The following is a 24,849-nucleotide window of genomic DNA, read 5'->3' as shown; positions in this document are numbered from 1 at the left end:
AAATAGTTCCATTAATTTTACTTTGAATGTTTTAAACCTATCTCAGTATCTAAATTTTAAAATATTAAGGGTTTTTTTTTTTCTCAGCAGATATGAAGGGAGCGCAAGGAGGGATTGCCAGATTCAGATTTAGGATAGTTCCCTTTTCCAGCATTATCAATTTCAATGTTTATTTGAATTTTAATTATCTAATAGTAAGCATAATTAATTTGAGTAGATGACCCTAAAGGACGACTGAAATATCAGGTTCCTTCTACACTTATTGCATATCTTAGTATGATAATGTTGATTCAATCTGAACAAAGGGTAATATGATAAAAATAAGCTTTCAGGGTTTGGGCATTAAAAGTAGGTAATAAAAAAGTAATATTTAAGAAAATTCATATATTTAGGGTTTTTTACTTCATTTTACATGCCACTATAAATGAATATTGACTCTAAGTTAATGGATATATTAAGTCTTTGCTTCTTTTTTTAATTCTATATTTCCAATGAATGATCTTAAGAAAGATTTTACACAGATCATACTCTCTGTGATGATTTGTTATGAAAGGAAAATCTAAAGAGTGGTAATGCAGGTATTTCAAAGTAAATAAAATCCTTTCTGATATGAAAGGATCCACTGATTTTATTATGCTTTCCTTTGCCTTGTAACACAAGGCGCTTTAATGGAATGGAACTAAGTAAATTGATACGTATGGCTGCATTTTGTGATAAACAATAAGTGCTTCTTTTCCCTAAAGTTTATGCATCGAGTTAAAAGGCCAAGGATATAAAACACTCCCTAACGCAATTGCTTGTCTTGATTTTGCCGAGGATTGAGTATGATTTTAGCAAGGAAACTGTTTTTGTTTTTTCTTTCCTTTTTTTTTTTTTCCAGTTTTTCCTTAGTGTTTTTTTCTTCTTTTCTGGCGACAATGGCAGTGCATGTCCTCAACAATATAGAAAGGCCCAGATATAAGTAGTAACTTAAAAGTTCTTGCTGTACTTAAAAAAAAATCATGTGGCCCTTTCAATATTTGAACTGCTAGGCAGTGACATCTGTAGTTTCATCTACGTTTTTATGTCATAGAAATAAATATGACACTTTGACTAAATATGTAAATATAATACATTAGGTAATGCTATTATTTATGTCTGTCTTAACCTAATTTAAGTTGTAGCCGTGTCACTGGAAATATTTTAAAGGTAATCTACATTCACATTGCCTGTGTTACGCTTTTAAAGTTTGTATACATCAGATGTATATTTTTGCTTTGGCATATGCTCCTATTGTAATTTTTCCTGGCATTTTGTTCATAAAGAATTTTTTGAAGGAATGGTAACTTCTCAAGGATTGTGAATAAATACATTTTTACATTTAAGAATAATAAATTATTTAATTATTACTGATTTTACTCTATAAACATGTAAGTATTCTTACTCCTGCCTTATAAAATAGATATTTTATTAAATCTAAAATGAAGATTAAAAGGAGTGAATTAGGAAAGAAGATGGAATTCACTTTGAAAATGTTCTGTGTGTTTTAACTAAAACTGTTAAACCAAACCCGTTGCCATCAAGTCAATTCCGACTCACAGTGACCCTATAGGACAGAGCAAAACCTGCCCCATAGGGTTTCCAAGGAACAGCTGGTAGATTCAAAATGCCAGTCTTTTGGTTAGCAGCCGAACTCTTAACCACCACGCCACCAGGGCTCCGTGTTTTAACTACTAAGGAAAAATAGAGTATTAATTTTTTGCCCTCTGTTATTATTTAAAGCTCCAGAGATAATGTATTTATTTATTCAACAAATATTGGAAAGTCTACTGTGTCTGTCAGGACATTAAGAATGTAGCAGTAAGGACCTGCTCTTTTGCAGCTTACATTCTGGTGAGAGAGACCATGACAAGTGAACATATAAATAATAAAAATCACAGATCACAATTTGGAAATAATATAAGGTGATAGGACAGAGGACCGCTGGGGTATCAAATGACTGCTTTGGATAGGTCAGGGGTCCCCTCTGAGGAGATGACATTGGAGCTGAAAACTATTTGCTGAGCAGGAACCAGCTAGGTAAGAAGGCCTAGTGATCCGTGGTATAAGCAAAGGGAATGGCAAGTACCAATCTCCTGAGGTGGGAAAGAGTTGGTATGCTCTGAGAGTAGACCACTATGACTGAGACATCATGAGTGAGGGGGAAGTGTGGTGTAAGATGGCACTGGAGGATTATTAGAGGCTACATTATGCGAAGCCTTGTAGGCCATGGTTAAGAGTGAATTTTATCTGATCTGTGATGGGAAGCCGCTGACGTTTTTTGTAAGCCAGGTTGTACCATGATCTGATTTGCCTTTTCAAAAGACTACCTGCTCTACAGAGAATAGGTTGCAAGAGGACAAGAGTGGGTATGTAGTAATCCATGCCTTGGGTTTATAACACACAACTATAGGAAGTTGGTGGTTCGACTTTTAGGTTTGCGCCACCAGACGCCATTGGAAGAAAGATCTGGTGATCAGCTTCTGGAAAGATTATGACCAAGAAAACCCTATGGGGCAGTTCTGCTCTAACACATAGGGTCACCATGAGTTGGAATCGACTTGATGGCAACGGGTTTCATTTGGTTTAGGAATGTAGAGTAGATATATTTTGGAGGTAGAAAAAAGTGTGGAATCAGAGGTAATAGTAGGGTAACAGCTCAGGCTGGTGCCCTGGCAACCTCATTCATTGCACATAGGCCACAAAGGCAAGGCTCAACCACCAAATCCAACCCAAATCAGTTTCTGTCCTGTCGATTCCAACTCATAGCAACCCCATGTGTGTCACAGTAGAACTGTGCTTCATGGGATTTTCGATGGTGGACTTTTTGAAGCAGATCATGAGGCCTTTCTTTCAAGGCTCCTCTGGGTGGACTCAAACTGCCAACTTTCTGGTTACCAGCTGAGCACTTAACCATTTGTGCCATGCAGGGACTTAACCACAGTCTGACCCAAATCTTGGCAGAACACCCTGGAACATACAATCCTGGAACATAGCAAGAAAGACTGTCCTTTAGAGGATCTGTCACGGGTTCCTGAGAAAGGATTAGGAAGCCACCTCCCTATCTTGAGGGAGGCTGCCATAAGGCAATCTCTCATCTGACTCTGTTTCTGGTGAGGCACGGTATTTTCCACTTCACCCCATTCAGCTACAGACACAGGCTATAAAACTGTTTGGTTGTAGTTTAGAGTTGGCTCCTCAACAACAGCTATCCACTGCATGTGTCATCTCTCATTTGGGCCCTCTCATTCAGTGTCATCCTAGGGACACCCCTAGGGACCAGGGAGGTGGGGAGCTGATTCCATGCTGATCTTGCTTTTGCTCTGTGTAAATAATAAACTCTAATCTACTTGGATTTGTTGTCTCCTTACTGGCCAAACCTATGGAAGTGTGGCAAAGCCAGCCTTTGCAGCAGCAACCGCACTCCTGCTCAGGAACTGCTTGACAATAACTTCTAGACTTCTGACGTGACATAGTAAATGTAGTGGGAGGAACAGGTTTGGGAAAGTTCTGTTTTGGAAAGTGTTTATGAGAAATGTGAATGAGAATGTTAAGTAGGTGGTGTCTGCAGCTCAAGAAGGAGCCCAGGTACAAGTTTGGGAGTCATTAGTAGGTAAATAGTATTTAAAGTCATTACCCTACCTGAGATCACCCCAGGGAAGCACGTAGGCAGAGAAGGCCCAACCTGGCGTTGACATTTAGAGACTGGGAATAGGAACAGCCAAGAGAAGCAGACACAGGAGGAATGCAGGGAACCAGAGAATGTGGGGTCACAAAGGCTAGGAGAAGAAAGGGGTCGACAGTAGCAAATACTACTGGAGTGTCAAGAAGACAAGGACAGATGGGTCAGTTGGGTTTGACAATGTGAAGGTTGTCGGTAATACTTGTTTAACAAATGGAAAGATGGAAACTGAGGCGTCAGATAAGTGAGGAGTAGAGAACAGCAAATGTAGACAATTTATTTGGAAAGTTTTGCTATCAGAGTAGAGAAATGGGGCACGGTAGCTGGAGTGGAGTGTGGAGTTAAGTGAGATTTTTTATTTAAAATGCTGCTGCTGCTATTGTTAGGTGCTGTCATGTCAGTTAAAACTCATAAGAGGCGTATATCCAACAAAATGAAACACTGCCTGGTCCTGTGCCATCCTCATAATCGTTGCTGTGTTTGAGCCCGTTGTTGCAGCCACTGTGTCAATCCATGTTATCAAAGGTCTTCCTCTTTTTTGCTGATCCTCTACTTTACCAAGCTTGATGTCCTCCTCCAGGGACTGGCCCCTCCTGATAACATGTCCAAAGTATGTGAGACGAAGTCTCGCTATCCTCGCTTCTGAGGAGCATTCTGGCTGTACTTCTTCCGAGACAGACTTGTTCGCTCTTCTGGCAGGCCATGGTATATTCAATATTCTTCGCCAACACCATAATTCAAATGTGTCCATTTTTCTTTGGACTTGCACACGAGGCGACTGAAAATATCATGGCTTGGGTTAGGCACACCTTAGTCCTCAAAGTGATAGCTCTGCTTTTCAACACTTTAAAGAGGTCTTTTGTAGCAGAATTACCCCATGCAACGTGTCATTTGATTTCGTGACTGCTGCTTTCATTGGCATTGATTGTGGATCCAAGTAAAATTAAATCCTTGGCAGTTTCAGCGTATTTTCTCTGTTTATCATGATGTTGCTTATTGGTCCAGTTGTGAGGATTTTTATTTTCTTTATGTTAAGGTGTAGTCCACACTGCATGTAAAATGCTAGAACTTCGAAAAAGGGTATAATTTGGAATTGTGTCTGCTTCCTTCTGCCCCTTCACCCCCCAGATAATGGGAGAACTATATTTTTTTAATAGAGGGCAGAGTTTTCACTTTAACTACTTAAAGATGCTCTAATCATAATTTCTTAACACTAACATCTAAAAAAGATTTTATATCAAATATATTTATAGTGTATTTCCTTCTTAATTTACTTCATACCCTCTAGTTAATTATCTGACTGTAAAGAAGGTCACAAAAGAATTCACTGAAAAACAGACTTCTTGCATCTGATTCTTGTATCCTTAGGAGATACTACAGCTAAAATAAATTTACCTGGAAAAGTGATATTAAAATAAATCATATGAGTGTTTTTATTAATACTTTTAAAAAATCCGGTTGATCTCAAGCTCACTCCAACTCACAGAGACCCCATATGTATCACGGTAGAACTGTGCTCCACAGGACTTCCAGTGGCTGAGTTTTTCAGAAGTAAACCTCCCAGCCTTTCTTCCCAGGAGACTCTGGGTGGACTTAAACCTCCAACCTTTTGGTTAGCAGCCAAGCACATTGACTGTTAGCACCATCCAAGGATTCCATATTAATATTACAAATTACTTAAAGATTTTTTTTTTTCTGACACAAGGTATAGTTCAGAAGTCTCTTTTATTTGTTACCATTAAAATATAAGGACCTACTCAGTGCTCAGTGCTATTTGTAATAACATGTACTAAATAACATCATGGTAAGGACTCTGCATTATCTTAATTGAACTTCACAGAAACCATATGAGAGAGGCAGTATTCCAATCTCTGATTTTTCAGAAGATGAAACTGAAGCTTATGTTAGTGACAGATTACACAGGAAATGGTAGATAAACCCAGTATGGTTCAGAGCCCACACTCAACACTATACAATACTTCCTTTCTATAGAAATCAGGTCCAGTAGTTTTTGTCTATTTTTTGGTTTTGTTTGCCCCCTTAGGTGTTAGAAATTCTCTAACCTAACATTGGCGGATTAAAATGTTGTTTTATCAAAAGTGGATTTACCGTTTTTTTTTTTTTTTTTTTTTAAAAAAAAAAGGCAGTTTTACATTAGCTTAAGTTCTCACGTAGATGATTTTTTAAAGGGGCACAGTAATCACAGGTGACACTATTTTATGAGCCAATCTGTTATTTAGCTGCAGGGTAACCTCCAGGAGTCATTTCAATATAAAGTTTAAAGGGTGTCTCAGGGCGATAATCCTGGGGATTTCTCTAGTCTCTACAAATCAAGTAAGTCTGCCTTTTCTGGGATTTTGAGTTTTGTTCCACATTTTTCTCACATTCTGTCCAGGAATATCTGTTCAGTTCCTGGTCAGAATGGTGGGTAGAGGTACCCAGGCGCCATCTAGTTCTGCTTTCAGGATAGGCCGAGGTTCATGTAGACTGTTAGTCCTGTAGACTAGTTTCTTCTTTGAGTCTTTGGTTTCCTTCTTTCTCTTTTGTGCCAGGTGAGTAGAGACCAATAGTTGTATCTTAGATGGCCACTTGCAAACTTTTAAGACCCCAGATGCTACTCACCAAACTAGAACGTAGCACATAAACTTTATGAACTATGTGATGTCAATTGACCAAGTTGTCCCACAAGACTATGGTCCTAAGTCTTCAAACCCTCCTACAAGGTATTTGGTTATGTCTAGGGAATTATCCATAACTGTGCCCCCCATGTGTTTTATGATATTTATGAATATATATACAGCACACATATACATGTATGTACTTATGGTGGCACAGAGGTTAAGCGCTTGGCTGCCAACCAAAAGGTCAGCAGTTCGAAACCACCAGCCGCTCCTTGGAAGCTCTATGGGGTGGTTCTAGTCTGTCCCCTAGGGTCACTATGAGTTGGAATCGACCCGACGGCAACAGCTTTGGTTTGGTTTCTGGTTACAGATACCTTTAGAGCCTTTGTAACCTTTTGATGAAATGAAGATACTCATACTAACCTTACCTAAATCACAAGGCTGTGAAATAAATGAGAAAAATGTTTCTAAAACCCAAGGGATTATTCTGTCTGCTGAGGCTTACTTTGTAGTAAATTAACTTTTTAGCACTTCCATAACTCTGAGAATTTTATCACTGCTTCAGTATTACCTGCAATATACTGTGTCCTCATACCAAGAGTCACCATTGAATGAACTTAGTTTCCTACTTTTATTTTTTGCTTTGGTATTTAAAAAGCACCTCATCTGAATTGTAATGTCATCGAAGCTAGTTGGTACTGCCATCCAGTGACTTATATTAACCAATTAAATAACTCCATATGTTTAGGCTACCCAGATATTTAAACAAATCAAACAATTGCATAAATATCCAATTTTCTAAATGTAACATTTGTCTCTTGTTTACATGAAGCTATTTTGTGGTCAAGCTGCTATTGAAATTTGTAAAATTAACCTACCCCTAGAACATTTTGTTTTTAGAACATTGTTCTACCGCTTGTCTGTCAGTTTGTCCTACTGGGGTGCCTTGTGTGTTGCTGTGATGCTGGAAGCTTTGCCACTGGTGTTTCAAATCCAGCAGGGCCGCCTTTGGTGGACAGATTTTAGCGGAGCTTCCAGACTAAGACAGACTGGAAAGAAAGACCTGGTAATCTACTTCTGAAAAAAACTGGCCAGTGAAGACATTATGGATAGCAACCCCTCAGGTTGGAAGGCACTCACAATGCTACTGGAGAAGAGCTGCCTCCTCAAAATAGAGTCATCTTGAGTAATGTGGATGGGGTAAAGCTTTCAAGACCTTCATTTGCTGATGTGGATGACTCAAAATAAGTAGAAACAGCTCCAAACTTCCATCCAATCCATAATAACCAGGACATGAAATGCATGAAGTATGAATCGAGGAAAATTGGTAATGTTTGCCTCATAGAATGAGTTAAGAAGTATTTCCTCCTCTTCTATTTTTCAGAATAGTTTAAGAAGAATTGGTGTCAATTCTATGTTTGGTAGAATTCCCCAGTGAAGCCATTTGGTCCAGGACTTTTTTGTTGTTGTTGTTGGGAGGATTTTGATTACTGATTCAATGTCTTTATTTGTGGGTCTGTTGAGATTTGCTATTCTTGAGTCAATTTAGATACTTTGTTTTCCTAGGAATGTGTCCATGTCATCTTAATGATCTAATTTGTTTGCATATCTAGGGCATATTTTGTTACATTTGTTGTAGATACTTTTAGTGTGCTCTTGTAGGTAGTCCCTTTAAATTTTTCATTGTCTAATGGTTGCCAGTGTGTAGAAATGCAATTGAATTTTACACATTGATTTCATATACAACATCCTTCATCAGGAGCCCTGGTGGTGCAGTGATTTAAAAGTCCAGGCTGCTTACCAGAAGGTCGGCAGTTTGAATATACCAGCCACTCCTTGGAAACCCTGTGGGGTAGTTCTACTGTGTCGGATAGGGTCGCTATGAATCAGAATCAACTCAACAGCAGCAGGTTTGGTATTTTTTATTTTAACCTTGATCAGTTTTTATTAATTCTAAAAACTGATCTGTCAATCATTTAGATTTCTTTATATTGTTGTTGTTGTATGCTGTCGAGTCTATTCCAACTCACAGTGAACTTTTCAGACAGAGTAGAACTGCCCCATAGGGTTTCCTAGGCTGAAATCTTTACAGGAGTGGGTTGCCAGGTCTTTTCCCCCATGGAACCACTGGGGGGTTGAAACAATGATAGTATCTAAAATAATAGTTTTTATTTTTTTTCTAATTCTTTATATATATAAAACCTACTAGCTCATATCAGTACCTAAAGCTCAGCTGATTTATCTTTGTCTCTGCAAAGCCTCTTCATCTGTGGTCCACGTGTTGCTAGGCTAGATGTCTTCACCAGTCCTCTGCTCACTTACAAAGAGTTTGTCCCTCTCTGTAATTCAATTCATCCAGACTTCTCTGTGTCCACTGCTCTTTTATAAAGTATGATTTTAATTTTGTGTGGGTGTCTCAGTCATCTAGTGCTTCTGTAACAGAAATATCACAAGTGGATGACTTTAACAAAGAGAAGTTTATTCTTTCACAGTCCAGTAGGCTAGAAGTCTGAATTCAGGGCACTGACTCCAGGGGAAGGGGAAGGCTTTCTCTCTCTGTCGACTCTGGAGGAAGGTCCTTGTCATCAGTCTTCGCTTGGTCTGGGAGCATCTCAGCACAGACACTTTAGTTCCAAATGATGTGCCCTGCTTCCAATGCTACGTTCTTGGTGGTATGAGGTCCCGTGTCTCACTTGCTTCTCTCTTTTATGCCTCAAAAGAGATTGGCCTAAGGCACTATCTAATCTTGTAGACCTCATCAGTATAACTGCCACTGATGCATCTTGTTACATTATAGTGATAGGATTTACCACGCATAAGGAAATCTCATCAGAAGATAAAATGGTAGACAATCATACAAGGGAACCATGACCTAGTCAAGTTCACACATATTTTGGGGGGTGCTGATTGTGGACCTAAGTAAAACAAAATCCTTGACAACATCAGTCTTTTATCCATTTATCATGATGTTGCTTATTGGTGCAGTTGTGAGAATTTTTATGTTGAGCTGTAATCCATACTGAAGGCTGTAGTCTTTGATCTTCAACAGTAAGTGCTTCAAGCCCTCTTCGCTTTCAGCAAGGAAGGTTATATCATCTGCATGTCACAAGTCGTTAATAAGTCTTTCACCAGTCCTGCCACATTCTTCTTCATACTGTCCAGCTTCTCAGTTTATTTGCTCAGCATACTAATTGAATAAGTATGGTGAAAGGATGCAACCCTGACACATAACCTTCTTGACTTTAAACCACACAGTATACCTTTGTTCTGTTCAAAAAACTGTCTCGGTCTGTGTACAGGTGCCACATGGGCACAATCAAGTGTTCTGGAATTCCCATTCTTTGTAATGTTATCCATAATTTGTTACGATCCACACAGTCGAATGCCTTTGCACAGTCAATAAAACACAGATAAACATCTTTCTGGTATTCTCTGCTTCCAGCCGAGATCCATCTGACATCAACAATGATATCCCTGGCTCCACGTCCTCTTCTGAATATGGCTTAAATTTCTGGCACTTCCCTGTTGATGTACTGCTGCAACCGTTTTTTGAATGATCTTCACCAAAATTTTACTTGCATATTATGTTAATGATATGGTTTGATAATTTCTGCATTCTGTTGGATCATTTTTCTTTGGAATGGTCACAAATATGGATTTCCTCCAGTTGGTTGGCCAGGTAGCTGTGTTCCGAATCTCTTGGCATAGACGAGTGAGCACCTCCCACGCTGCAACCCTTTGTTGAAACATCTGAATTGGTATTCCATCAATTCTTGGAGCCTTGTTTTTTGCCAATGCCTTCAGTGTAGCTTGGACTCCTTCCTTCAGTACCATTGGTTTTTGGTCATATGCTACTTCATGAAATGGTTGAACATCGACCAGTTCTTTTTGGTACAGTGACTGTATTCCTTCCATCTGCTTTTGATGCTTCCTGTGTCTTTCAATATTTTGCACATAGAATCCTTCAAAATTGCAACTTGAGGCTTCAATTTTTTCATCAGTTCTTTCAGCTTGAGAAATGCTGAGCATGCTCTTCCCTTTTGGTTTTCTACCTCCAGGTCTTTGCACATTTCATTATAATATTTTGCTTTGTCTTCTAGAGCTGCCCTTTGAAGTCTTCTGTTCTGCTCTTTTACTTCATTATTTCTTTCATTTGTTTTAGCTAATCTATGTTCAAGAGCAAGTTTCAGAGTCTCTTCTGTTATCAGTTTTGGTCTTTTCTTTCTTTTCTGTCTCTCTAATGATCTTTTGCTTTCTTTATGTATAATGTCTTTGATGTCTTCCCGCAATTCCTCTGGTCTTCAGTCATTAGTGTTCAATGCTTCAAATCTATCCTTCAGTTGGTCTCCAAATTCAGGTTGGATATACTCAAGGTCATATTTTGGCTTTCGTGAACTTGTTTTAATTTTCTTCAGCTTCAATTTGAACTTGCATATGAGCAGTTGATGGTCTATTCCACAGTCAGCCCCTAGCCTTGTTCTGAATGATGATATTGAACTTTTCCATCGTCTCTTTCCACAGATGTAGCCAATTTGATTCCTGTGTTTTCCATCTGGTGAAGTCCACATGTATAGTCACCATTTATGTTGTTGAAAAAAGGTATTTGCAATGAAGAAGTGATTGGTCTTGCAAAATTCTATCATGTGATCTCTGATGTTGTTTCTGTCACCAAACCCATATTTTCTAACTACCCATCCTTCTTCTTCATTTCCAACTTTTGCATTCCAATCACCAGTAGTTATCAGTGTGTCTTGATTGCACATTTTATCAATTTCAAACTGTAGAAGTTGGTAAATATCTTCAGAGTCTTCATCTTTGGCATTAGTGGTTGGTGCATAAATTTGAATAATGGTCGAATTAACTGGTCTTTCTTGTAGATGTATGGATACTATCCTATCACTGACAGCATTGTACTTCAGGATAGATCTTGAAATGCTCCTTTTGATGATGACTGTGATGCCATTCCTCTTCATTTTGTCCTTACTGGCATAGTAAACCATATGATGGCCAATACCAGTCCATTTCAGCCAACTAATGCCTAGGGTATCGATGTTTATGCATTCCTTTTCATTTTTGATGACTTCCAATTTTCCTAGATTCATACCTCGGACATTGCACATTTTGATTATTAATGGATGTTTGCAGCTGTTTCTTCTTATTTTGAGTCCTGCCACATCAGCAAACGAAGGTCTGGAAAGCTTGAGTCCATCCATATCACCCAGGTTTACTCTACTTTGAGGAGGCAACTCTTCCCTAGTTGTATTTTGAGTGCCTTTGAACCCGAAGGGCTCACCTTCCAGCACTATATCAGACAATGTTCTGTGGCTATTCACAAGGTTTTCACTGGCTACTTTTTTTTAGAAGTAGACCACCAGGTCCTTCTTTCTAGTCTATGTTAGTCTGGAAGCTCTGTTGAAGCCTGTCCACCAACAGTGACCATGCTGGTATTCGAAATGCCAGTGGCAAAGCTTCCAGTATCACAGCAACACGAGAGCCACTACAGTACGACAAACTGACAGAGAGACCTGGCACAAAGGAGACGCTCCTGTAAATGTTAGTAGAATAAAACAAAGTTGAAAGTTGTTTTGAAATGAAAAGAAAAAGACCATAAAATAAAAATAAATACAAAGGTCAAGGAATGTTAGTGTGTTATGAAATTTGCCATTCTTAATGAAATTATACCAATACTTTCTAGTGTAATAGAAGGAAACTTTTCTGAACTGAATAAGACATGTATAGAGAGAGAGAGAGAGAAAAGTTTATCATATTCCAGGCCAAATACAAAAAGAGACTAGTTTCTGACACACACTAAAAACGATTTTCTTTGCAAAATTAATAGGAAAAAACAACTATTTTTACTCAAATAATGCATGTATTCTTCATTTTTTTTTTGCCAATTGCAGCCTCCCCCTGCAAGGTATTTTCATAAGAGCTGCTTTGCCAATTTTGTTACATGTTGTAAAAAAAGAAAAATTACCATAGCATGCTTTCAAAAATGCTTTGCAGGGTGGAGGGCGCAGTTGGCAAACAAATGTAGAAGGTGTACATTATTTACATAAAAACATGGTACTAGTACCCAGGTATGAAAATCCCTGTAATATCAACATTTGTTGTCTTTTGTCTATCCAGTAGCTTATTCCCCAATTTTCCTGTTAAGAATATGCAATCTGACTTCTTTCTCTAGAGAACTGCCTCCTCCATGGCTTCGACCACATGATTGAAAAGGAACCATCAATCACAGCACCTTACCCCTTGGCAATGTTATGGTCATATGACCCAGGTCTAGGCAGTCATAGTCCTATAACCATGCTATAACCATGCAATGATAAATCCTATAACCATAGCCACAATAGTTCAAAGTAGAGCATGTAAGTCAAGGAGTTTTGTATACTGAAGTTGGGATGGAGAAGATTTCTCCTGGGTCACAGAGCCATGGATCTTGCAGTTTCAAGGATATATATTTTGGGTTGTTTCACAATATACTGTATGTGCCTAAGGTCAGAGACTTTTTCTGTCTTGATTCCCCATTGTATCCTCAGTGCCTGGCAAAATCAGATAAATATTCGCTGAATGAAAATTTCATGCCATATGCCATGTTGGCAGTTGTATGAGCTCAGCAGAGCCAAAGTGGAGAAATGAAGAGGGAATGAGAAACTTGACAGGGTTGTGTTTCTGGTTCCACTCCCAGAAAGCCTCAAAACTGTGCTGTTTTCTACAACTCTGACTTTAATTCCAAGGGCTCCCCCCATGATTATATTCCTGGGAGTCCTCAAGTTGGGCTTTTGTAACTTGCAGAAATGTACCCCAAACTAGACTGGTCTCATATTTGCTTCTGCTATCTTAATTGGTCAGAAATAAAAGATCAGTGTCTCCGAGGTTTGAGGAGAAAAGGTAGGAACTTGAAAACTTTAAAATCAGAGAAGCAATAGCTTTAAAATATTCACCAATACATATCAGAAAGATGATTAATATGTAGAACACATAAAGGGTATAAAGACACATAAAAACAAAGTAAGAAAAAGAGATAGCCCAATAGAAATACAGAAAAATGCCTATGAATATTAACATGCAATTCACAGAAATATAAGGGAAAAAAAAAATTAAAATCTGTATCACCTCATTGGTAATTCAGGAAATGCAAATGAAAACAAAGTAAGCATTAATATAATCTTGGAAGGGGAAAAGTCTTTCTAAGAATGATATCAATAGTATAATCAGAAATAGAAAATATGATCATATTTTACTGAAAATAAGAAAAGAAAAATTTTTTATAGTAAGCAAAGCCAATAGATGGTTGATAGTCTTAAAAATAACTTTAAGATCAATTAGAAAAAGACAATGCTAATATAAAAATTGTCTAAGAGCATTGTGGTACACATTTGTAATTTGCCAGCTACCTAGAATCTGAAACCCCTTCCTATGTTTGGAATATTCCCCACTTTCCATTATAGAAGGTGAAAAGCCAGATATGTGCTTCCTTTCTACTATCTCCTTGAAGACCAGGTGTAATAGATTGACTTGAGTCTCCCAAAAATATGTATCAATTTGGCTGTGCCATGATTCCCAGTATTCTGTGGTTGTCCTTCATTTTGTGATTGTAATTTTGCATTAAAAAGGATTTGGGTGGGATTGTAACACCACCCTTACTCAGGTCACCTCCCTGATCCAAGGTAAAGGGAGTTTCCCTGGTGTGTGGCCTGTACCAACTTTTATCTCTCAAGAGATAAAAGGAAAAGGAAGCAAGCAGAGAGTCGGGGACCTCATAACACCAAGAAAGCAGCACCAGGAGCAGAGCGCGTCCTTTGGGCACGGGGTCCCTGCGCCTTGGAAGCTCCTCAACCATGGGAAGGTTGAGGACAAGGACCTTGCTCCAGAGAAGGAGCCTTCCCCTGTAGCTGATGCCCTGAATTTGGACTTGTAACCTACTAGGCTGTGAGAAAATAAATTTCCCTTTGTTAAAGCCATCCGCTTGTGGTATTTCTGTTATGGCAGCACTAGATGACTAAGACACCATGCAATGGCTGATAGACAAGGTGAGATACAAAACCTCAACAGGCATATAAGAAATGCAAATTAAAAGATGTCAATTTTGCCAGATTAGCAAAGCTTTAAAAATAAAAACCCAGTGTTAGTGAGGATGTGAGAAAACATTCTCTAATCATACTTATAAGGGGGCAAATTGGAACAATTTTTCTTGAAAGGCAATATACAACATGTATCAAGAGCCTTAAGAATGTGCATATCTTTGGTCCAATAGTTTTACTTCGGCCAATTTATATCTAAATAAATAATCATAGATTATGCTAACCCAGTGACAGGACCACTGTGCCATGCTGAGTGACCCAAAAATCTTAGAACCAAACTGTTCAAATCCCTTTTGTCTATAATCTCTGACCCACAAGTGATTTGAGCATAGGTTTGCTCCTGCTAGTTCAGTACAAGATAAAAAACCAGAAGACTTCCTTCTGCTAACTCTTTTGGTGCTGCTGTGACATCACAATTGCCTCTTTGTTCTTCTGCCTCAAGGCAGTCACCAAGATGTCTTCTCCCTTATCAGGACTTCATTTCCAATCTCTGCCACCTAAGGCCAACTTTCTATTCTTGTTGTTAATTGCTGTCCAGTCGGTTCTGACTCATGGTGACCCATGTACGACAAAATGGAATGTTGCCTGGTCCTGCACCATCTTCATGATCATTGGTATGCTTGAGTCCATTGTTGTGCCCACTGTGTATTTTGAGTGCTTCCAACCTAAGGGGTTCATCTTCCAGCACTATATCAGACAATATTCTACTGTGATCCATAGAGTTTCCATTGACTAATTTTTGGAAACAGATGTCAGGCCTTTCTTTGTAGCCTGTCCTGGTCTAGAAGCTCCACCGAAACCTTTCCACCATGGATGACCATGCTGGTATTTGAAATACCAGTGGCATAGCTTTCCTGTGTCATAGCAACACACAAGCCACCACAGTGTGACAAACTGACAGGTAGTGATTCCTATTCTTAGAAACTTACGTTATATATGTTTTCTCATTCAGGGCAGTTGGCAAGTTTTTACAACAACTAGATTGACAAGCAATCTCGAGCGAAGAAGCATAGTACGTAGAGCCTGAAAATCAACATTTGCAATATTTTTTTGAGATATGTTTTATGCACAATAAAATTCACAGATATTAGATGTATACAGTTCAATGAGATTTGTTGAATGTGTACACCCATGGGACCATCATCTAAATCAAAACATACATTTCTATCACCCATGAAAGTTCCTTCATGCCCCTTCCCAGTCAATACCCTCCAAAAGTCTACTACTACTCTGATTTCTATCACTATAAATTAGTTTTGCCTGTTCTTGTAATTTCATCTAAACAGAATCATATCTCTTTTGTGTCTGATATCTTTTAATCAGCATAGTTCTGAAATGTTCCTACTTATTGTGCAGTGTACCAGTAATCCATTCATTTTGATTGCTGAGTAGTATTCCATTGTATGAATAAGACCACAATTTGCTTATCCAGTCTCCTGTTGATGGAAATTAAAGTTATTTCCAGCTTTAAGCTTTTATGAATAAAAAAGCTGCTATGAACATTCTTGTACAACTCTTTTTGTGGACATACGTTTTCACTTCTCTTGGGTAAATACCTAGAAGTGTGATTGCTGGCATATACAGTGTTTGTTTAACTTTATAAGAGACTTTCAGTTTTCCAAAATATGTGTGTGTGTTTTTACCATTTTATTCTCTTACCAGCAATATATTACAGTTCAATTTGCTCCGAATTGTCACTAAAAACTGGTATTACGGTGTGTTTTTGCTGTTCTGAAAAAGTTTTCTTTATATAGAAGTTTAAATATATTACATAATATATAGTATTAATGAAACCCAAATGTTACATCACATGGAATTGGGCAACTGTTATTACTAATTTGCAAGCTCCATAGCTAACCACATGATTAATACATTATTTGCCATTTTTCCTTTGTCAAAGTTTAACATTGATCAAAGTTTGGCCTCACATTCTGGTGTTTTTTGTTTGGACATCCCTTAGGCAGGATACTATATCTGGCCAAATAAAAACAAAGACCTTGATGGCAAGTCAGATGGTCTACTGCCATCTCAGTACAAGGAATACTGCCTCTCTAAGTTCTGCTAACATGGTCAGTTTTGAGACACCAAGAGATCTTCCTTTTGCTTCAAAAGGCCCCTCTTGTGGTACAGCTGAGTGGTGACTGTGTTACCCCGTGTTCTCCTCTCAGCTTCACCAAGGCCTGATGGTGGCATTCTTTTAAACTCCGCAGACAATGGGCCGGGGAGCCTCTCAGCAGACATAGCCATCTGGGATCTTGGGGCTCTGGGTTTGGCTAAAACATGCTGTTATTGCTCTGTTTCAGACGGACACTGTCCAAGCACCTAAGGCGTTACTGCATTTCATTTAAGGGCTTTAAGACTACAAAGCATGGCTTGTTTCCCCACTTTATTACATGACTGAGTTATACTAGTCCATGTTAAAATTGTTGTTAGCTACCATCAAGTTGGCCACTGACTCATGGCGACCCCACGCACAACAGAACAAAACACTGGCCAGTCCTGAGCCATCCCTATGATGGGTTGCAGGTTTGACCATTGCGATCCATAGGGCTTTCATTGGTTGATTTTCAGAAGTAGATCACCAGGCTTTTCTTCCTAGTCCAACTTAGCCTGGAAACTGCACTGGAACTTGTTCAGCATCATAGCAACACATAAGCCTCTACTGAGAGATGAATGGTGGCTACGCATGAGTTGGCCAGGAATCGAACCCAAGACTTCCACATGGAAGGCAAGTATTCTACCACTGCCTAGAAGAACTAGATGGTGCCTGGCTACCACTACTGACCACTCTGAGGGATCACAACAGAGAGTCCTAGATACAGTGGGAGAAAAGTGCAGAGAAAAATGTAGAACAAAACTGAAATTCAAGGAAAAAGACCAGATTTACTGGTCTGGCAAAAAAGAATTCTACCACTGAACCACCATTGCCCTCAAGAATGTTAAAATAGCAGGTTATAATATATGAGCTGTGAAATTTTGAACTCGTGACAAGGAACAGAAGGGAATTTTTCCACTCCTTGCAAGGAAATCCTAACATAAGCTTCAGTGAGTCACAAGCACTTAAATCATGTGAATTTTTAGTTGGTCATTCTTAGTTGGTCCAATCTCTCCAAGGAATCAAAATATGCTTTTGCACTGGTTACCCTGTAGCTGAATTGCTTCTTATTCTGGATGCTCAATTGTAGGACAATTACAGATAAATTTCTTCTGAAATGCCTTTGCGGATTTCTTTTTATCATTATCAGTGATCCTTTGGGCAGTAGAAGTGGTCCTCCCTGTTGTTTCTCTGTTGAATTCTTCTATGGGTACAATCCTCAATCCCAGCAAGAAGCAGGTTGTCATTCTAACTTGAATCAGCAAAGAGGTTGAAAGAGTGGAGGTTCAGGTTATCATTCTTACTCGAATCTGCAAAGACATCAAAAGTGTCAAGATTCTGATAGTAGATGTAGAGGCTACTCCTTGGAGAAATGGTCTTAGGGGATGGGGAAGAAGGTGGGCAGAGTTGAGGAATCAGAGGAGCATTGGGGGGAAGCTTCAGAGTGGTCAATAGAAGCTTAGGGGCTGGAGATTTTGACTTTTTTTTTTTTTTTAATTGGCCATAAAAAAAAAAAAAAACACTGCTGTCAAATCGATTCCAACTCATAGTGACACTATAGGACAGAGTAGAACCGCCCCATAGGGTTTCCAAGGAGCACCTGGTGGGTTCAGACTTCCAACCTTTTGATTAGCAGCCATAGCTCTTAACCACTATGCCACCAGGGTTTCCAGATCGGCCTCAGAAGGTGTGAAACGTTATTATAGTTTTAATTTGCGTTTCCCTGATAACTAATGGTGTTAAGCATGTTTCCATGTGCTTATTGGCCATTTGTATATTTCTCCATTGCCAAAACGATAGACTCAAACATATGAACGATCATAAGTAAGATGCAGGACTTGGCAATGCTTCATTCTATTATACATAAAGTCGTCATAAGTCACATCTGGCTTGATGGAAATTAACAACAGTATATTTTCCCTTATGAGGTAATGATTGAAGTTATTTGCCCATCCTTTATTAGGTCGCTTATCTTATTGTTATTGATTCATTGAATATATTCTGGATACAGGATACAGACCCTTTGTTAAACATATGTTTTGCACATCTTTATGTTTTATAAAAAAATATATATATACTCTGCAATAACTATTTTTAAAATGTCAATAGTGGCAGATTAAACAAATTACGGTGGAGTACAATATGGAATATGGAGAGGGGAGAGATTACAAAATAACATAACCAATTGGATTAGTAGATCCTCTGGGGTTGGAGGATACCAAAAGTGAGGGGAAAGGTTAGATCCGGAAGCACCAATTTACTAGTGGGAAGGGTGGCTGCTGTGTGTTAAAATGTCTTGAACACGTGCGTGTGGCTTTTGTCTTTGTTTCTTGCCTCCCTACCAGGGTTTTGGTAAATAGAACCAAAGTTAACTTTGGACCCATTCATACTGCATTTTTTTGTGTCTCTTCACATGCGCACTTATGTGTCCTGTAAACACCGCCCCAACTGCTGGCTGAAACAGAAGCAGGCAAGCTCTCTCCACTTCTGGCGGTGCCACTGCCCCTAACCAGCACAAAGCAGAGACTCAGTGGTGCCATTCACAACTGGCTTACTGTTATTACCACTGGGATTGTTCCACCCTTCAGTCATGCCCTGAACCCCTTTCAGCCTCAGAGAGAGGAAAATACACCTGCCTTTCAACCCAAAAGCCCCAGGATGACTGTTAGCATGAACCTCCATTTACACATGTACACGCACAGAAGAGTAGCAGTAGTTACCTTTTGGCAGTGGGATAATGGCTGATCTTTCTATAAGGCATATATATTATTCATTTATGTATTATTTTAAAAAGATCAAGCTTAAGTGAATATATACCCCAACCCACTCTCATTCAAACAAATTGCACCACTCATGTTACAGTCAGAGCCTAAAAGTAAGGTTTCTCCCAAAGTCAGCCAAATATGTTAGATAGGAAAAACAAAATTTTCTAGAAAATGGTTATATAATCATACAGTATATGAGATTCGAAAGAGAAACAGGCTTTGCAAGGCCGAATATGAGCACCCTCATACAGTCTGCTAGTTCACTACACTTTGCTGAGTCATTCTTAAGTAAGCCCTTGGCTTGTAGCCACTATTGTCTGCCACCACTATAAAATCTCTGCCTTCTCACTGCGGAGCCTGCAGATCCGCTTTGGTCCTGTGGCCTACCAGGACTTGCCTCATCTATAAAAAAAAAAAAAATCTATAAATCTCCCTAATAAACTCCTTTGCTGCCACATTGGAGTTGCCCGCCTCTTTCTTTGGTCTCTGGGCACCCTCCGATTTTGGGAGGCAAATTTTGTTACTGGTCCATGCCTGGACAATTGGCAAGCCACCCAGGAGACCTAGGAAATGGCAAGTGGAAAGGTCTCTGTGGAGGAAATTCTGGGTTGACTAATGACCTCCACGTGGAGAGGTCTGGTGTGTATGGCTTTCTGTGGGGGAAATCCCAGGTGGGCCAGTGACTTTCATATGGGGAGGTCTGACCCATATGCTTGATGTGTGTGGATTGCCTCATGAGTATGGGGACGCTCCAAAAGTGCCAAGCAGCATAGCCTGGTTGTGAGCAGACACGTAACTTCATAATTGTAGAAATGAAGCCAGAAGAGCAATAACAGCCGTGGCCGCTGCTCTGGGCTGTTTGGCTGGCCATCAAAGCCCAGCTAGTTGCTAATGTGTGCATAAGAGCTTTGCAAAAAGAATTATGGTTGGAAAGGGATTTGTGGCAATTGTGTGTGGCCACAACTGACATATTAAGCAGCCACGTCCACGAACGGGATAAGCCAGAAGAAATACTCACCCAAAGGTTTGTACAGATGGGGGATTCAAAAACTAGGGGAACACTTCCCTAGCCATTGCTCGACGCCCTCCAACAATGGGACTGGAGATAATTGGAGAAGCTAAGCAGGGCCCTGGTGCTGAGAACACCCTGTAATACCTAGCATAAAGCAAGAGTTAAAACAGCAGGAACAAAAAAAAGGAGTAAAAAGCCCTTCAAGAAAGCGTGTGTTGAGTAGCCTTGGAGAGACCTTGGAGGCCCTCTCTGGAATTCTCTGATAACTGCCTCTGCCGAGATAATCAAGCAGCAACACAGTTGGAGCTGCAATAGCAAGGGGAAAACTAAAGTAGGAGGAACGGTGTAATGGATTGAATTGTGTCCCCAAAAATATGTGTCAGTTTGAGACCATGTGTAATTGTCCTCCATTATATGATTTTCCTATGTGTTATAAATCATAATCTCTGCCTGTGGTTAGAAGGATTACTCAGGTCACCTCCCTGATCCAAAAGGGAGTTTCCCTGGGGTGTACCCTGTTGCCACCTTTTATCTCTCAAGACATAAAAGGAAAGGGAAGCAAGCAGAGAGTTGGGGGCCTCATACCACCAAGAAAGCAGCACCAGAAGCAGAGTGTGTCCTTTGGACATGGGATCCCTGTGCCAGAGAAGCTCCTCAACCAGGGGAAGATTGAGAACAATGACCTTCCTCCAGAGCCGACAGAGAGAGAGAGCCTTCCCCTGGAGCCGAAGCCCTGAATTTGGACTTGTAACCTACTAGACTGAGAAAATAAATTTCTCTTTGTTAAAGCCATCCACTTGCGGTATTTCTGTTATAGCAGCACTAGATGACTAAGACAGACAGGCTCCATGTTACCAGGCAACTGGGCTGCACCCATGCTTTTACTTGGTGTGGTGGAGGCATGGCTCGAGAAATGATGGAAGGCTCTGCCAACTTCGCCCAGAACTTCCGACTTTCCAAAATAACTAAGAACGAGGATTAACCCTAGGACCCTCTGTCACCTAGGACCAAAGGCCTTATGATACAATTAAAGTTCAATGAAGAAATGAAAAGAATTGTATGTCTTAGGTTTTTAGATACCATTGCACAGGTGACTGTGATCTCCATAACACCTGGCACCAAAACGAGGAAAACTTTTGGGTTTGAGGTCATCATCATCGACACTCTTGCTCAAGCCTGACTATGGATAAGTCCCTTCAGGGCCCCTACAAGCCCCTATTATAAGTATTGATGATGTTGATATACTAAAGTACACCTTTGTAAACTTTTACCTCCAAGTCCTGATGGGAATTGCTGCCATTAGGGCTATCTTTTAGTGGGGCACATGGAAGCTGTGACATGGGCTATAGCTAATAGCCTGACCATTCAATCTGTCCACTGACAACCCTCAGAATGACATATAAAGTAAGCCCCTATGGAGACATCAGAAGAACAACAAAAAAAATCAGTTCTGTTCCTGATAAGTTTTTGTTACTTATGTGGATGGTCACCAGAAAGACCCAATGCTGAGACAGGAAAACAACCAATGAGCAGACCGTTCTTGCCAACTGACTGCAGAGGCTGAATCATCTTCTGCTCCAGAGCAAAGACGTGTGCAACCGACCACCTCCTGGATTTAAGAGAGGACAGCCCATGGAGATTCACATACCATCCTAGACTCAGCCTACATGCATGGGCTGCCACTGTCATCAGAAAATGTTGGACAGCACAGAAAAGCTGCCTTGCCTATGAGACCCTCACGAAAGCTGAAACCTGCCCAGGGGACAGATTCCAGAGTCAAGAGGCCAGGGCGTTCTTGGCAGGTAAATCATACTGGGGCCTCTTATCCTATACACAGGCTTCCACTGAATCTTGAATGAACTCTTCATACTCTCTATCACCCCCAAGTCATAGGGGCAAATGAGCACTTCTATGGACAGGCTTAAACAGCTGATGGGAGGGGACAAGACAACCCCAGCCTGAACTATACGTCTCAGGTAAGTAGTCTAGGCAGCTATTTTTTTTTTAATTTTGTTTTGTTTTGTTTTAACTACCTACTTAAAATACGGAGCCCTAAAATAAAGTGAATGAAAATCTTTTAAATAAAGATAGCTTTTTTGAAACCAAAACTGACATCAGAAATATTTAAGTATTTATTATAAATGTTCACATTACACATTTACTTATATAAACCAGTTGTCGTCAAGTCGATTCTGACTATATAGAGGGGTAACAATTCTTCCTTTCCTGTAGAAACAGTTCCAGAGCAAATGGTTAGGGAATTAAACTTTGACTTCATAGATGCTGTTAAAAATTGCATTTATGGCATTTTAAAATTATGTTTAGTACATAAAAATCAAACTTTTAAAATTTGGTAAGAATACAAAAAAACAAATTCTAAACACAATGGTTCTTTAAAATATTTAAGTGTTCAAATGTTTTAGATGCTGAATTGACATAAGGAGAACTGTTGTACTGGGAAAAACCACTCTATTATTCCATATAAAGAAAATCATAAAAAAATAAAAATATTATTTCTCAAATAAGTCTTTCCATATTAAAACCACAATGACACACAGACTACTCTAGAATGCATCACGCTGTGTTCCAGTACCCTGGCACTACAATAACCAACAGGCTGCAAACACCAGTAACAACCTTCTCAGAGTCTTGACCTTGAAAACAAAGGCCTGCTGTTTTTATATGAAAACAAAGGGTTAAAATTACATGACCAAACCAAGGTGTGGTTTCTTACAAAACTAAACCACAGAGCTATAATCAAGGATAAAAAAAAGAATACAATTCCTTCATCACAAAGGAGATTTTGTACATTAGCCCTCACAGCTGTACACTTAAAGTAATTCTTCACAGGTCTGGAATGCAACAGGTGACTTAAGTTATTGACTAACACAATTCACAGACTTCAAAATGATATAGCAAATCCTAGATCTGCCAGCATAACAGGGAGTTTGAGGCTTTCCCTACTACACTAATAAACTCTGAATAAAGAGAGTGTCTACAAAGTGTCTACAGGGCTCTTCGGCCTCCGCAATTCTCTTCTTAGCCCTCTGTGTTCATGATTCATTTTCATCCATTTCTGTAGGAGAAGTGCTTCGGGTGGTAAAATGGCCATTCTCAGGTACAGGACTCATCACTGCAAGGATGTTTTCTTGTAACAGTGGCCTTGGAGACAAAATAAATTGAGTCTCGAAAAAATCCAATGACTCGCCATCTTCCTTCTCCATGAGGAACTGATAGTCACCGAATCTGACCATGCACCTGTACGGCAGCTTCGCTTTGTTTAGGTAGCCCAGCTCTTGGTTGTCCACAATCAGACTTGCCTTCTTACTCATATTTTTAATTTCAAAAGACAGAACTGAGCTATTGAAATCTTTAAACAGCTGCAGAGCAAACTGAACTCGGGAAACCTGTTTGTCTTGAAAGATATAACGACAGATGCTGGTGTTTCGGCCAAATTTCACCACTTCACCGGAGGGCAGTTTCTCCCGGTTATAAAATCTTATTGATTGAAATATTCCACCTTGCATCTGGGCAGGATGGTAAAGGGTCATCCGGAGACAAGTTACTGTCTCTTCCGTGTCATCATCTTCAAAACCGGCCATGACATGCACCGGAATCGGACCCACCTGCAACAATGAAACCACCAAGTTAGTCTCAACCAGGTAATTCACTCTCACACTTTGGGCACTGAGATCTTTTGATTCTAATATTTTGATGAAAATCTTCTGACAGATGATTTATTTAGACTTTAAGAAGATAACACATAAAATACTTTCAAGTAACTAGTAGATATATGAAGTTTTACAACAAGTCCTGGGTGGTGCAAACAGCAGTGGTGCTTGACTACTAGCCTCAAGTCTGGTGTTTTGAGCCCACTTGAGGTGCCTCGGAAGACAGGCCTAGCAATCTGCTTCCGAAAGGTCACAGCCTTCTTCTCTGCACAGGTGGGGTCGCCAAGAGTCAGAATCAATTCAACAGCAACTAACAACAACGATGAGAACTGATGTATAGCCCTTTTGATTTTTTTTTTTTAATTTTTCATTTCTAGTTTATAAAAGCGTACATATAATCTGGACAATAACAAGGAACGGCTGCTGAAGAGTTAAAGATATCATAATAAAGCAATTTTAGGGAAGCAAAAAAAGACCTGTTTCTTTCTCAATTAAATAGAGTGAACGGGGCCCAGAAGAAATACAACAGCTGTATTTTAAAAAGAAAATCAGGAAGAAAAAATCCCCTTTGATTTGAATACCCTTACAGGATATACGCATAAAGAAAACTTACAGTTTACTAACTGTATTATAATTAGATATGAATTGTTGCTGTTGTTAGGTGCTGTCAAGTCGGTTCCGACTCATAGCAATCCTACCTACAACAGAACGAAACACTGCCTGGTCCTACGCCATCCTCATTAAAGAAATATTAAAAGTTATAAACAAATAAATGTAAAGATTATCCCTTATATTGTCATTCACTTTCTATTAGGTAAATGATTAAAATAGTAAAATTTTACATGGTTATTTTAATTTATAATTATAAAATATAGATATTAGACATACACACATATATAAC

General features: G+C 39.4%; 1 protein-coding gene and 1 pseudogene across 1 annotated transcript in view; both read right to left on the bottom strand.

The window, feature by feature from the left end:
- Nucleotides 1-15: 15 nt before the first annotated feature.
- LOC135231423 (eukaryotic translation initiation factor 1-like) lies at nt 16-18,048 on the bottom strand (annotated as a pseudogene).
- Nucleotides 16-24,849, bottom strand: part of TIFA (TRAF interacting protein with forkhead associated domain) — a 30,745-nt gene continuing 5,911 nt past the window's right edge. The window contains exon 2 of the mRNA XM_010590509.3: nt 16-23,903. Within this exon, the coding sequence (XP_010588811.2) occupies nt 23,331-23,903 (573 nt within the window). The 3' untranslated portion in view covers nt 16-23,330. The remainder of the gene's footprint in view (nt 23,904-24,849) is intronic.

Source organism: Loxodonta africana, chromosome 5 (genome assembly GCF_030014295.1).
Source record: "Loxodonta africana isolate mLoxAfr1 chromosome 5, mLoxAfr1.hap2, whole genome shotgun sequence".
In the NCBI taxonomy this organism is placed as follows: domain Eukaryota; kingdom Metazoa; phylum Chordata; class Mammalia; order Proboscidea; family Elephantidae; genus Loxodonta; species Loxodonta africana.
The sequence above is the reverse complement of the archived record's forward strand: the minus strand, read 5'-3'. Positions and strand labels throughout refer to the sequence as shown.